Source organism: Triplophysa dalaica, chromosome 13 (genome assembly GCF_015846415.1).
Source record: "Triplophysa dalaica isolate WHDGS20190420 chromosome 13, ASM1584641v1, whole genome shotgun sequence".
Lineage (NCBI taxonomy): Eukaryota > Metazoa > Chordata > Actinopteri > Cypriniformes > Nemacheilidae > Triplophysa > Triplophysa dalaica.
Genome location: NC_079554.1, coordinates 10,661,145 through 10,676,296, shown reverse-complemented (window position 1 = coordinate 10,676,296; position 15,152 = coordinate 10,661,145). Strand labels below are relative to the sequence as shown.

The window sequence follows — 15,152 nt, the reverse complement described above, 5'->3', positions numbered from 1 at the left end:
AAATGTATATCTTTGTGCTCTATGTATTTATAAAAATATTTAAATTTATTTATGTATCATCGCCTTGGAAATATAAGGTTCTATCTGCGTTGTGAGCAGTTTTGACATATTGAGCTTCAAAGTTTTTGCATTCCATTTGACTTTGTAGATAAAACCGTTTGGTCCCAAAATGTACACAACATAAAGAAAAAAACATCACATAATGTAGATAAATTGACACAGAATAAAAATATGTGAATAACTCAATTCTCACAAAAAGCACATTTTGTGTCTTTTATGTTCACATATTCCTTATTTTAAATGTAGATGAGCGGCCGGCGCATGCAAAATAGGGGGCGCCGCATCGAGATGAAAATTGTTCAACTTTTCAGATTGCCCCATCCGCATGAGAGAGCAGTGCAGCTTGCGTTTTCTGCTCGGTTTTAGACGCGAAATGTGATTCGCCCTTTTACTTTCAAGGCGAAGATATATTAAATACATATAAATATATGATCAAATATGTATTAAATTTATTTGGAAACTGAACTCAGCTGTGTGAAAAATTTAAGACGGTTTGGCAAAAAATTACCACATGTATGCAAATATTCAAGGAGTCAAGGAGAAGGAAGAGCCAGGAGATGACTTTTTAAAATCAAAAACAAGAGAATCATAAAATAAAATAAAATAAATTAATATAAAAGTGTACTCAATGTATTCTTTATTTTCTGTCAGCTTTTTGTTTTTCAATGCAGTTTTTTTTTATATTCGAATAAAACCCATATTCCCTCATGCACTGAAGTTTTTCACATATTAGTCAAATGATTTGCTTTTATCAATTTATTTTAGTTTTGTCCGTTTTGTACCACACAACTCATATTTTGATGGTTTTCTCTAACTTAAGTGGCCATCAAAAGTAAATATTGATCAAATATGCACCCTTATGCCTTGTTTACATTACAAGCGACTGTTCAATTTCAATTTTATCTATAAAGCGCTTTAAAACAGTGCAACATTGCCGGGGGTTGGCAGTTAGGTCACTAGTGGATGTTCCTACTACTGGTGGGTCACTGCAGAAGCTGATAGGAGTAGAATTACGTTAGCTGCCATCTTTTCTTCTATTGGCTGTTGCTCCTTATTTGCTTGAAATTAAACATTTAACAACTTTATCACATCGCTGGACACACCCCATCCAGTCGCCAACGGTTGCTACTGCGCGTGTCGTCTTAAATCGACAGCTCTCCATTGAAATGAATGGCATCATGCAAACGTTTTTAATAAGCAATGCCATTGTAGCCATGATTTATTCATTTGGTGACTGAAAGTGTGCTTTATGTTGGCCTCTATGGGGCCACTAGCTCCATAAATGTGAACAGCTTTCATTAGAATGTCAATTAAGTTGACAATTTACATTTTTTCATACCACTACAAATGAAATTACTACATTTTTACTAATTTATTAAACTTTTTTTTTTTATTGCACTTATGCTTTTGTTGTCCTTATGTCGTTCCAATTGCTTCCGTTGTTTCCCTCATCTGTAAGTCGCTTTTGATAAAAGCATCTGCTAAATGACTTAATGTAATCTTTAATTTTGTGTTACTACTACATGTCATTTTTTTCCCCTCCACAGGCGGCATCACGGCTATTCAGGCCCGCTGTGTTGGACGAGTTTCTAGAGGCTGTGACAGGATTGAATGCTTTCTGCTCTGATGACCAACTCAGAGAAATGGACCTCCTTTCCGAGTCGGTTAAGGCCCAGTGGGAGGTATGAAAGAATTTTGCCCTCTTGGCACTGCATGATATTCAGGATAGTACATAACACAAACCTATAAGAGTGTTGTTGTGTTACTTTAACCAACTAGATTTGGCAGGTTCAGAAAAGGGCTCTGATTGGTTGCAATGTTGGCAATCTGCTCAGATTTAAGTGACACTTACATGTTCTGAGTGTCTTTTCGATTTGTTGCAAAAGCAAGTGTACCATTAACTGTAATGGAAATAGTTGTATGGCGGATCATCCTTAATGTGAGTTACAGTATATCTGTGGATTTTTGTTTATGTTCAAACCCAGTTTGTTTATACTTTTGCAGAGAAAGACTGTAATCTTTGAAATAAAATTTGATTAATATCAAAGCCTTGTCTTTGTTTAGGCGGTCCGTGCAGCCATAGCTGCCTTTTCACCTGATTCGGGGTGTAACCTGCCTGTTTTGAAATGTCAGATTAAAACTAACAGCTCCCCGTCTCATGCAGAGTGTGTGCTCAACCAACAGGTATTTAATCCACATGTGTCTGCTTGTGATTTTAACTGCATTACATGCACACTGTTACTTCTGCTTCTGTTTTGCTCAGTAATTTACATGCACATAGCACAAGGAATCTTCTTCGTTTGCTTTACCTCTCTTAACATTAGTTAATGGACTTATTTTGTTCTAACAGGTATAAATTATTGATGGGTGCATGTTTGGGCAGGATTTTTTTTCTCTGATATTTGCCTTTCAGCAATAGAGTACTGTATAATCATATGTTGTCAACATTCCTCTCTAATGACTAGAAGTTATCTATGTTTTAGCGTCATTAAAAAATGAGTTCATCCTAAAATTAATATTTGATCAATTACTCGTCCTTTTGCCATTCTAGCAGTAATGAAGTTTTTCAGCTTTATACATAAATAAAAAATAATTGTATGTTGAAGCTCCAAAAGGACATATATCTGGTTACTAAATGCCTTCCGAAATGCTAGAAGTGTGTGAGAAGTTGATGTGTTTCCATATGTAGAATTAATAAGCCTGGTTATTGTGACCAATTCGGAGTTTCGATTTATGATTTTTTACCATTTTGATTCAAGATCTATTAGTTATCAATATTTAAAGTCCCCGCGAACGGGAAGTTGCAATCGTTTTTCCTTCTATTTTCAGACACATTTAAGTGTGAAAAGGAAAAGAAAATTTGTGGGCTGGCTTGCTTTATTCATTGCGAATTGATTGGATGTGTAAAAACATGCTTTGCATTGGATTTGACATGAAGCTGGCAGCAGACTGACAGTTGAAGGGGAGGAGTTAACGGATGCTCCGGCCAAGCCCTCTAGTTTATGTCATCTAGTTTATGTCATTTGTGATGGATAGTCATTTCAGGGCAGAAGTGCATTTTCAGATTTAAACAGAAGATTATGAGGGTACATGAATTTTAAAAAGAAAGTGTCCCACATTGATAAGCTATTTACTATAAACGTGCAAAAATATTTTTAATTTCACTGTGACTTTAAATATAAATGCTGGTTACTGAAAACCTCCAACTTGGCTATATATATAACTGAAATACACATTTACTTTAACAATGGGCCCGCACAATTATGTTTAAGTTCTTTATGCTTTTATTTGGAGTAATAAACATTGAAACAAGATTCATAAAACATAAACCATAAACATGCATATGCAATACACAAAAGATAAGCACAAACTGGAAAATACTGTAAATAAGATAAGCATATAATGTACAACAATGAAATTCAAACCCAACTTGAAACGTGTTTAAGAAAGCTTTAATAAATCAAAACGGATGAAGCATCTATCTGGAAGGAATTCTATCATAATCTTCAGGCTATATTTCAAGTAAAGTGAAAATAGCGACATCTTCAGGACTTAAAGCGAATTACATGTTATATTAACGTCATCTGAAGCATGCACATTAGGAATCGATGAGTTTTTTATTGGGAATGATTAGAATCGGAGAATCTACATTTTTTAACTTGACCAATTAATAATTGGTGTCTATTCTTTGTAAAAAGAAATGCCAAATAAGATTAAAATATTATTTTCTCACAAACAGCTATTACTTTTTAAGAAATTTAGTAACAGTCTGTGTGATTTCAAATAGTTTTATTAAAGATAAATATGCTTTTTGAAGCATCATTTTGGGATTTGTACATGGACATAAAGTGAATGACAGGCTATTCAGATTACTACAGCTAAAGATATTTTTTTTTCATTTTTTTGAGAACTATTTGAGTTTCCATATTCAGCCATACGCACCTCTGATATAAACTCTAGTCACTGGATAAAGGAATATTAATAGCACATTATTCAGGTGTGCAGTCAAATTTTCCAAGATTTGTTTATTTTGTATTTTTGTTTCTTTATTCATTTAAAATATATTAATTTATTAAGGAGCCTATTGTTGCAGTGTTTTAGAGAAAGTTTGTTTGATTAAAGGTTTGTGGTTTCAATCCTCAGGTCTGTTCCACAGCTGTTGAGTCTTCAGAGCATCTAGAAGCATTGAGAAGCATGAATGAGAGTCTGCAGCTCTCAGAGACATTTCATGTCACCACCAGTCACCGGAGGACACGCAGTGAGAGGATGGAGACCGTACAGCACCACTCAGACTCCACACCATGCCAGTACGGGCTAGATAATAAACTGTAACCAGTACTACATGTTCTCTCGTGGAAAGCAGCATTGATCATTAGCGTAAAATGGCTCGATAAACGAACTATATCATTTTTTTATGAAAACGAAAAAAGACCAAGAGACATGTTTGAGGTTTAGTTGTAGGTTAAGTGACATAACTGTCAAATATCCTGAGCTCTTTATTAACACAATAGAAGTCAATGGAAAGTTCCTGTAAATGCAGAAAAACAACATGTGTGTTTTCAACAGGGAGAAAGCTGTCCGGGATCACACCCCGCTGGGAAAGTTTGCACTGCTTGAGAACCAATCACAAAGCCTTATCCCATCACAGGTACACATGTGCATGTTTTGTACTGTATGTCAGTGTGTGACTCTATATGTCTTTATGAATAGCAAGTGTTTAAAAACAATCCATAACACCACATCCTTGCAGGGTACCCTTATCTATTGCCAGTGTTAGCATGGCACGTTTTCTTGGCATGGATCAGCGTGCTTGTAGCCAAATACAGAGATGAACCATGTGAGAACATCTTAGCCCCGTTTGGCTGTTGTTGACCTTCTTATGCCTTTTTAGGTTAATCTCTTCATGCTGGCCTGGATTGCTTAAGAGCGTGTTTGGATGTTCTGGGTACTTTTGATCTCACTTGTAATGGTGCTTTCTCTGCTCTTTCATAGACCGTGGTCCAGACGACCACAGTGGAAATAAAACAGATACCTGAGAGGACCATCGTCCACCCCTCCTCAGCACAGGAAGTGAAGGTTTCTCCACAGGAAGCACAGATCAGGTCAGCTTTATTTTGGTGCTCATAGAAAGTCGTTACCATAATACTAAAGCAACACTTTCTGCTAAGGTAGTCGATTTTCTTAAAGGTAAATAGCATATAAAATGAATATTAGAATTATGTATGCTTATAATACATTTGATTTCAATTATGTAGAAGCGCTCTTTATAAATTCCCATCTGCAGTTATGTGCCTGTTGTGAAGTTAGCGTATATGTTATAGTTGTGACAGAAGTTATTTGTCACTTAATCTCCAGCTACAGTGATGCACGGTCAGTGTTCCAGCAACAGCTGCTGAGGAACGATCAGCAGTTAGGATCAGAGTTTCCCATCAACCCCAGCAGTTATCTGCAGCAGTTACTGGTCAGTCTCCTACACTGCATTTGGGATGTGTTTTGTGTAGAGAACATACAATGACTAAGTGCGTGTTTGTTTAGGCTCTAAAGGCGCAGACGGATGTACTGTGGTTTGAGTTTGAGCTTCAGTATTCACAGCTGAAGGAGGACGGCCGCAGCATGGAGCAGGAGAGATCTCAACTCATTCAACAGTGGAGGGGGCAGCAGATCTGCATTCAGGGCCGGTGAGACACAAAACGCATACAATTACAATGATTCTCTTCAATAAAGAAATACAGTAACTAATGTTGTTTTATATGTCGTGCAGGATAAAGTCTCTCGAAAGTGCAGTAAAGCTGCTGGAATCAGTGGACGTTCAGATCCGACTGATCTCTGATCAGCTAAATCAAATCAGTCAGAAACCTGTTAATATTAGAAGCCTCACTGTTGATCAAAGCAAAACTCTATATGAAGACCTAAAGGTATGAGATTCTCTAACATAATTTGCAAAAATGTAAATACATTGAATGGATTCTCAATTATCTTATTTCATCGGTTACTTTCTCGTCATTACAACTTACACAAAGAGCCTCTAAAAAATGTTATCATTAAAGGGATAGTTCATCCAAAAATTAAAATGATATCATTATTTACATAATTTTCTTTGTTTGGTTGAAGACAAAGAAAGATATTTGGAAGAATGTTAGTAACTGACATTTCTGGGACATAGAGGTCAAAAGTGCCACAGAACCTTTTGCTTAGCTAAATCCTTCAAAATATCAATATAAATATCATTTGTGTTAGACAGAACAAAAAATAAAATAATTTCTCCTACTATGGAAGTCAATTGTGGCCAAGAAATCTCAGTTGTCAACATTTTTCCAAATATCTTTCTTTGGGTTTAATCGAACAAAGAAGTATATACAGGTTAAATATTACATTTTTTGGGTGAACTTTCCCTTGAAAATGTCCCTTTAAAATGTTTGCGTAAACTGATGTACTTTGCATGTGCATTCTCATTTTACAAACACATCTCTTGTTCTTTTTGTAGCGTCTAGAGGAAAATATTGACAAAGAGCTCAATCGCCTTCATAATGCTAAAGGTTCAGATGATCCGAGTCACATCGAGCTCCAGTCCCATCTGCAGCAAACTCTCCACAGCCGCTCTTTATGCTTGGAGCAACACAAACAGCATCTTAAAAAGATCAAGTTGATCCTGGTGGCTCTCGAGAACTTCCTATCCCATATCCAACAGGTGAATGTTGACCTCACTGCGGCTTCCATCCAGCAAAGCCTTCATCAGGCCAGTGAGGAATCGGTTCAGCTAGACCGAATTCTGGATGATGCTGGCTTGAGAATAGCTACAGATGATGAACCGAGCAGCTGTCATGAGATAGTGTCAGCTATGGTTCTGCTCGCGGAAGAGGTCGAGGCCAGACCGACTGAAGGGTCGAAGCGAGCAGGAAAAGGTGAGAAAGGAAGAGAGGAGGGAGAGCAGAGAGAGAGGTCGTTCGGTAGAAAGAAGTTGGTTCTTCAGGTCACGCTGAGAGAGGTGTTGACAGACTTGGAAAGACACGGGCTGAAGGAGCCCACACTTCCTGCTCTACAACAGAGGTAAGTGGCCTTCTTTGACATCGTTTTTATTTGGTTGAGTACCCACTTAAAGATGTGCATGCCTTTGTTTTGTTTGTTTTGTTTTGGTATCGTTGACTTTATCAAACTTGGATAAAATATGGAAAAATCTGATATATTACTTACTCATATTAATTTTTTCAGTTTAACATAAACAAATTATTTATATTAAAATGCTATCATCGTATGGGGCCAACATGGCAAAGCTTGAAAAAGCACATGCTGTACACCCATCTATCCAAAGAAACAATGCAAATATTTCCAGTGGGTAGATAAATGTCTGTTGTTGCGAAATAGATTTTGTGAGAAGTGTCTTAATATTTTGAACTATTATATAAAAAATATACATGTATTAAGAATAAAATATATTAATGTATAATAATAAAGAGCATAAACGTGTATCAAAACATATCACTATTAAATATTAAGTTAAGACGATTAAAATGAATTCATAAGAGTAATGAACCTTTATTAGTTATATTTAGTAATAAATATGTAGCAAACAGACCAGTGTATGTATAAGATTAAATATGACGATGTCAAATCTCATCGGTTCTTGCAAGTTTCGTGACAAAGTCATGTGTCTCGTGACAATAAGTCAAGACCAATAATGTTGAACCAATGAGATTCAACATTATTGAAATTATTGTAAATTATAGACAGTTTCATCAGACGCACGTGCCTGGCCCGAAGTTAACTTCCAGTCTGTGTTTGGTTAAATTTTTACATTTATTTAATTTAAATGAATATTTAATTCAATATTAATTGTATTCAATTTAACAAATTGGTCCACAAACGTTTGTTTATGTTGTTGCCGCTGAAAAATCTATAAAAGTACTTTCATATTTGGGTGAACTATTCCTTTAATGTCAGACTTGATTCTGGTGTACTATTCACCTTTCACAACACATTGTTTGACTCCATAGTACATCTCTCTCTTTCTCTCTCAGGTTGCGCTTCCTCACAGACACAGAGAGTAAACTTGTTACACTGCGCTCTGAGATTCAGGATCTGAGAGATGCATCTGCACATACAGGCACCTCAGAAACAGGCGTCAGTGAACTGCAGACGCTATGGGAAGATGCTCACAGATCATCCACTGAGAGGTGAGGAGGACAGTCATTGGTTTGAAGGAAACTTGCCGAGCTGGTCTTCGGCCAGTATTCGTTTTCTTTAACCAATCCTTTTTTTTACAGTCGTGAACAGTGCATCACATTAATCGAACTCCTGAAGAAGTTCCAGAGCTGTCGTAATGGTTTGAGCTGCACTTTGCAGAGAGCTGAGCAGACTATCGGGGATCAGGCCTCTTACATGAGCAAAGACAATCTACAGCTGCTGATCAATAAGGTACAGGCTCAGTGGTATTTATTCTTGGTGGACTGTAGATGGCGATGTTAACTGCATACTATTAACATATTATTAACAAGTAATATACAAGGAGCGCTGGGTTAGTTACTCTGAAAAAGTAATTTATAACTAGTTACGAATTAAATGTTCAATAGTTTAATTATATTACCGTATCTCTCCAAAAAATATTGAATTACTATTACTAATTACTTTTTATATCCTACATCAACCTTGATTAGAATTGATTCAAGTATAGACACGAGACGGATAATTTAATTCATTCAAATATATAATAAATAACTAAATAAGTTAGACTTATAATTTTGATGTCATTTCCACTATTGAATATATTAAACACTGTTTAGTTCAATTACATCAGAAGCAACTTTAGTTAAATTACAGAAAAAATAAGAGTAATCCCTTACTTTACTTTTCAAGGGGAATGTACTTAAATTACAATAACAAATGACTTAGTAACTAGTTACACCCATCACTGTATACGAGGTGCTTTTACAGCTGTATATCAGCACAACAATCTTCAGGGAGTCACAGCCGTGGTAATAAAATGCCAAAATCATAATAGCAAAATAAAACAAATACAAATGTTAAGTGGACAGAACTTTAGTGTTTTTTTAATTGTGTGTGCATGCATGACCAGGTCACCAGTATTAAATCAGAGCTGAATGGTCTCGGAAACGGGGTCGAGGAGTTTAGAGCTGTGTGCAGACAGCTGCAGTCTCAGTTGAAAATGATCCCAGACTGCGCAGACGCCCCATTTGAGCGCGAGGCTGACACCTTAATGGACCGCTGGCTTGATGTATGTTTCCATATTTTACTCCATATGTTCTGTTATATGAAGCACTGCTTGTGTTACCATTAACCAGCTATGATTGTTCTTATTACAGGTCACCGAGAAGACAGACTGCCACTTGGAAAATCTTAAGGCTGGGTTTTCACTTTGGGAAAAACTCCTCCTATTGGCTGGAGAGGTGGAGGTCTGGACCGCCCAAAGGATGAAGTCACTTGCTCAGACACACCCCTTCCAGACGGAGCAAGATGTGTCTGCCATGCAGGTAAAAACTTTCATTTTAAATACAGCTACAGTATGAAATGATCATTTTTAGATTGATCTTAATGTTTAATATATTATAAGTATGAATATAATATACATTACAGCCCCCAAGCAAACATTTCTAGTTGAAAAAAGATTACATTCGTTTTTTTTGCATTACACTGTGCAAAGCGTCATTTTAAGACAAGACAGAAAATGCTTGAGACACATTTGACAGTACGTGTGTCAATTGTATTTTTGGCAGGATGAGCTGAGGACTCAGGAAGAAAACATTGAACGTTTTCATCGTAGATCTTTAGAGATTCAGGATCTGCTGCAGAATCCAGACTTTCCACTAGAGCTTCAGGTGATTCTCAGGGACACCAACAAACACAATGTGCTGCTTTACAGAATTATTTAACACTATATATTATATAGTATTCTGATATTATATAATACAGATTTGAGAATGATGTTATGCTTCTGGAATAATGATTCAAGAAAATGATCTTCAACATGATTTGTTGTAAAGGTGATTGAGAGCCAGTTGAGGAAAAAGATGGAAGAGGTGAAGGAGATCTTTGCAGAGACCAGAGATGTCTTCACACAGCTTGTAGCTGCTAAAGCTAAGGTTGCATCTTCAATCGCAGAACACCTGTCCTCAATCCAGACCATCACAAATGTCCTAAACACATTGACTGAATGTGATACCCCACAGGTTCTCAAAACAATCCAGGTGAATATCTAACCATTATGCAAAAATATATCAACATGAAGTCTAATCCTGTTGTTTAATTTCTGCTTGAATTGAATTTTCATGTAATTGTTTTGACTGACAGGGTTTGTCAGAGCAGCTACAGATGGAAGCGGAAGAATCAAATGCTTCCCTAGAGGAGATCTGTGTTCTAGCCAGTGTCGCAGGTCCAGAAAACCTTCAGGCACTGGTTGAAGATGGAGCTCGACTTCACGAAAGCATACAAAGAACCAGAGATCTGATAATTGAGAAGAAAGAGTGGGTAATTAATCCCACTAGGCCTAAAGAACTTCCGACGGTCCAAGAACACATCAAGCCTAAAACAACGCAAGATCATCCAACAAAAGATACTCAATGTCCTCAAACAGAGGAACAGTCACAGAGAGACCACATGCAGGACGTTCTGAAGCAGGAGGTTGGCACCTGGGCCGGTGATCTACAGGTTTATGTTGATAAGAACGGCCAGGCACTTGGGAGCTCCGTAGCAGTTAAGGTAATTTTCTGGTTCAGGTTGTTCGGTTGAAGTATGTTCTTGATGAAGTTGTGTTATGAGAAATCATTTTGAGTTATAATCAATTTGTTTCTAGGTAAATAGTCGTAATGTGCATTGTGCGTTGCCGCTTAACAACGATCTTTAACTCCATTTCAGTCCATCATGCAGTAAGAGGAACATTTGACGCACTCAAGTAAAATTAATTCTTGAATAGCTGAAATTATCTGGGCTCCAGGTTTATATAAGTTTATTTTATATTTGAATGTTTTGCTCATCAGGCTCTGATTTAACAAAACAGCCAAAACGGAAATTAGGAAAATTTCATGTTTCCTTAGTAGATTATTCTAGATGATTGGAGTAAATCTGTGCAACCATGCAGACACGATAAGGAGGTGTTGTAGGTGAGAGAGAGAGGGCATGAGAGAGATTCTTTTGTTAATTCCTTGACAGACAAACACTCTTTTTAGCTCTGGTGTCATCGGGTTTCCAACCATTGAGTACACAGACAAACCTAGTTTTGTGGGATTTGCACATAATGACTCTACTTTAAGATAAATCCAGCTCAGTTTGTGAATGAAGTACCCATTCTGTATTGCATCCAGGGCTATTAAGGTTGAATTCCACATCAGAGGGCTTCATTTGAGAATTTGCTGGATGTTGTTTGTCTTGCACTTTACGTAGATGCTTTGCTGATGTCAGAGTTTACCCTTCTGCTGTGTTAACCTAATTATGCTTAATGGTTTCTCCGAAAAAGGACAGACTTTTAGAAAGAGCATTACACTTTTCCATCTTGCTTGCGTTTCTTTTAAATTAAAGGCAAAAAGAAGGCCACAGAATTAAATACGGAGCCTTAAAGTGACTGCTCAATCATTTTTTGCTGATGTACACATACTTCTATTACTCATTTATGCCAATTCATTCCAAACCTGGTCTTCTTTTGCTGAATGGAGCATAATCATTAAGTTCATTTTTCACAGTTATGGTATTGTTGTGTATAGTAATAGTTCTTTTTGCTTGTTTGGCAGGTGGCAATGGGTGAAATAGATTCACATGCATTATCAACAGACAAACTGCAACTAACACAGTGCACAGGCCCAAAAAAACCTGAAGGCCAGGACAATGAAGACTGCTTTTCAGAAAAGGATAATGGGATATCAGGAATTTCCAAATCAGAGACGGGCAGTACTGAAGCTCAGAAAGTCATAAATGTAATCACATGTGTGGAAACAATACAGACGAAAGTTGAACTTACCCAAATGCAAACCTCTGGTGTCGTGGAGATTGATATTAGAAAACATGATAAAGAAAAACAAATTACCAAGAGTAAGAAGAAGACTAGAGGACTACAATTATCTGGCAGAGAACACAAAAGCCCTGTTAGTGAGTTAACGGACTCCGCATGCATTCAGACCTTAAAGACTGTTAGTATCTCTCATACTGGAGCTACCAAAAATAATACCACTAATGAATGTTTCCAAGATGTATTATCTTCATCGGAATTGACACAAAAAGTAGTTACAGATAATGCGAACTTTCCCCTTGACCATAACCCAGATCAACAGCAGTCCATATTAAGATCTAAAGAGAGGGCTGAAACCAGACGTGTAATGACAGAAGATGACCGAGAATCCACTGATGGTACAGAAGTGAAGTCAAGGGCAACTCATGCTTCCTCCGGCGGTGATTCACTCAGACCCGTTTTTACACCAGAACCAGACTCAAATCTTAACAAACTCAACCAGAATCTTAGTTTCCCATATCTTGAAACAAAACTGAGTACTGTTTCAGATCATGTTGAATCTACTCGGGGACATTCTGGTCCTAAACTTGATGTGAGTCTTAAACCTGAGAAGGACCCATCGTCTTTTTTCCGAGAATATGGAGAGATTTCCAGAACTGCTAAGAAAGTATTCACTATAGTTTTGGATGTTGATCAGACTACATCAGATCAGAATCAGTCACTGTACCTGACACAATTTGATGATCCTGAAGACTCTTCTCACACAGATGAATCATCTCATTCAGATATCAAGAGTCAACACAAGAGTTCTTCTGACAATGGTAAAACTGAAGACCAAAACCTAGAAAAATACCTTTCAGACAATGGTGATATTGAATCAAAAATCTCAGAATCTGACAAGCACAAGTTTGATGCTAAGGATGAAATTGATATAAATACATTTGTGGTGTCAGTTCTGCCTGATCAGACACAAACTACACTTATCCAGTTGAAAACATCTGATGTCATGGAGATGGACATTAGCAAAGGTGAAAAAGAGGACTTGCATCAGATGATTGTAGAAGGTCAACACTCTATCATAAAAACAGACACATCATACCAAATGGATGTTCACACTGGAAAAGACCCTTTGCATCATCAGCCTCATGTCACAATAATTGAGACTCGTAAGATTGAAGTTGCCGGGGACAAAAACAAACATGCACAAGAGGAAAAGTTTTCAGATAAACCCCTACGAAAGCCTCCAAATATTGCTAAGAGTAAAAAGAAGAACAGAAAATCACCTGACACTGAACAGACAGGCAGTGTTGGCAGTAGAGAGCTGAAGATGAAAGGTTATAAATCTAAGAGCCCAACTGACTCAGAAACCCTTCAGACCTCTGAGTTAAAGCCACAGGACACTACAGAAACATCACTGACAGTGTCTTCAGAATCTAGTCAGTCAAACATAGAGACTGTAGATCAACATTCAGTGACTTTTAGCATCTCTCATGCTCGTGCTGAAAGTACTAATGTCAGAGATGTCTGTTCTCCGAATGATGTCGTCTTAACAGAAGTGAAATCTGCACAATCTATACTCAAAAATGCCTCTTCAAAAAGAGCAACTGATGCAAAACAAATTCCTACCACAACGAGCTCAGTGTCAAAACTTGACAACCATGCTGAAGCACAGAGAGCAACCCATCCACACCAGGATACAAATAAACAGCAATCCATTTCTGTCTCTGAAGAAAGGGATAAAACGAGACCATTAATAAGAGATGATGTAAAAGAGTTCACTGATGATACAGATGTGAAATCAAGTGTCACTCTTGACTCATCTTGTGAGGGACCACTCAACCCTGAAACCCCAACAGCGTTTCTTGACATAGAAGAGGGAGATTTTGCATGTGAATCTGATTTCAAGACTAAATCAAAGAAAGACTCATCGGCTAAAGAATTTGCAAAGAAAGTATTTAATGTCATTTCAGATATTTTTTCACCAACAGCATCATCAGACAGTTATCAGTCACTGCAGCAAACACAATGTGATGAACCTGAAGATTCCTCTTACACACGTGAGTCTTCTCATTCACATATCAAGAGTCAACACAAGAGCTCAACTGACTCTGAGAAACCTAAAATCTCACACCCTGAAAGACCCCTGGCAGAAAATGGCAATGTGACATCAAGGGTTTCTGTATCAGAGGCGAGCAATAGTAAAGCTCAGGAAGACAAACAATTAGGACAGACAGAACCCTCCACCAAGCAGAAAACCCTTGAGGTCACAGTGACTGATATTTGGGAAGGTGAACAACTGGAACCACATCAGCTGACTGCAGAAAGCAAAGCTAAAATCATCAAAACCGACACATCAAGTCACTTTGATGGTCTCACTGGAGATGATTGTGATGTGGTGTCTGGAGCTCATCAGCATGATGTCACAATAATGGAGCGATATGAGGAGGAGGTCACCAGTGACAAAATCACACATATACCAGACACCGAGCTCTCAGGTGAAGCAAACAAATCGACCCAAAAGCCCACAAAAATTACTAAAGGTAGAAAGAAGACTAGAAAATCATCTGGCAAAGAACACAAAAGCAGTGATAGAAAGGTAGAGTTAAAGAGTTCTAACTCAACTGACTTACGACGCATTCAGACCTCTGACATAAGACTACCAGATAACACAGATACATCACTGGATGTGTCTTCAGATTCTAGTCAGTCAAACACTCCAGTGTCTTTGAATATAGATGATAAACAACCAGAAGAATTGTTCACCGTTCAGACAGATTCCATGAATCTCCTTCAACCAGAAATGAAGGATAAACTGTCAGAGACTGTAACCATCACTTATACTGCAGCTGTCAACACTGATAGAACAGATGATGGGCCTTCAGATGATGTGGCCTTAACAGCAGTGGAATCTGTGCAGTCAACACAGTTAACAAAATCAATGCCAACAAAAGCCTCAGATTTTGTGAGAGCTGAATGTACAACACAAATTTCTCCAACACTTCCATCAGAGTCAAAACTCATCGTTCAGTCTGAAACACAGTGGAACACATTATCAGACAGCAGTTTATCTTTGCAGGTAAGATTCTGTTTTCATGGTAAATTTACAGGAATTAAAATGTAATAAGTATCACATAGCTTTCTC

The 15,152-nt window shown here is 37.5% G+C and overlaps 1 protein-coding gene across 1 annotated transcript in view; it reads left to right on the top strand.

The window, feature by feature from the left end:
- The window catches only part of LOC130433944 (uncharacterized), a 100,542-nt gene that overhangs the window by 20,607 nt on the left and 64,783 nt on the right, over window positions 1-15,152 (top strand). Inside the window, 17 exon segments of the mRNA XM_056763751.1 lie at window positions 1,608-1,742; window positions 2,125-2,244; window positions 4,204-4,367; window positions 4,627-4,708; window positions 5,053-5,162; window positions 5,416-5,521; window positions 5,596-5,738; window positions 5,822-5,975; window positions 6,545-7,107; window positions 8,076-8,231; window positions 8,322-8,472; window positions 9,131-9,289; window positions 9,378-9,545; window positions 9,789-9,890; window positions 10,056-10,259; window positions 10,363-10,770; window positions 11,796-15,086. Coding sequence (XP_056619729.1) covers window positions 1,608-1,742; window positions 2,125-2,244; window positions 4,204-4,367; window positions 4,627-4,708; window positions 5,053-5,162; window positions 5,416-5,521; window positions 5,596-5,738; window positions 5,822-5,975; window positions 6,545-7,107; window positions 8,076-8,231; window positions 8,322-8,472; window positions 9,131-9,289; window positions 9,378-9,545; window positions 9,789-9,890; window positions 10,056-10,259; window positions 10,363-10,770; window positions 11,796-15,086 — 6,216 coding nt within the window.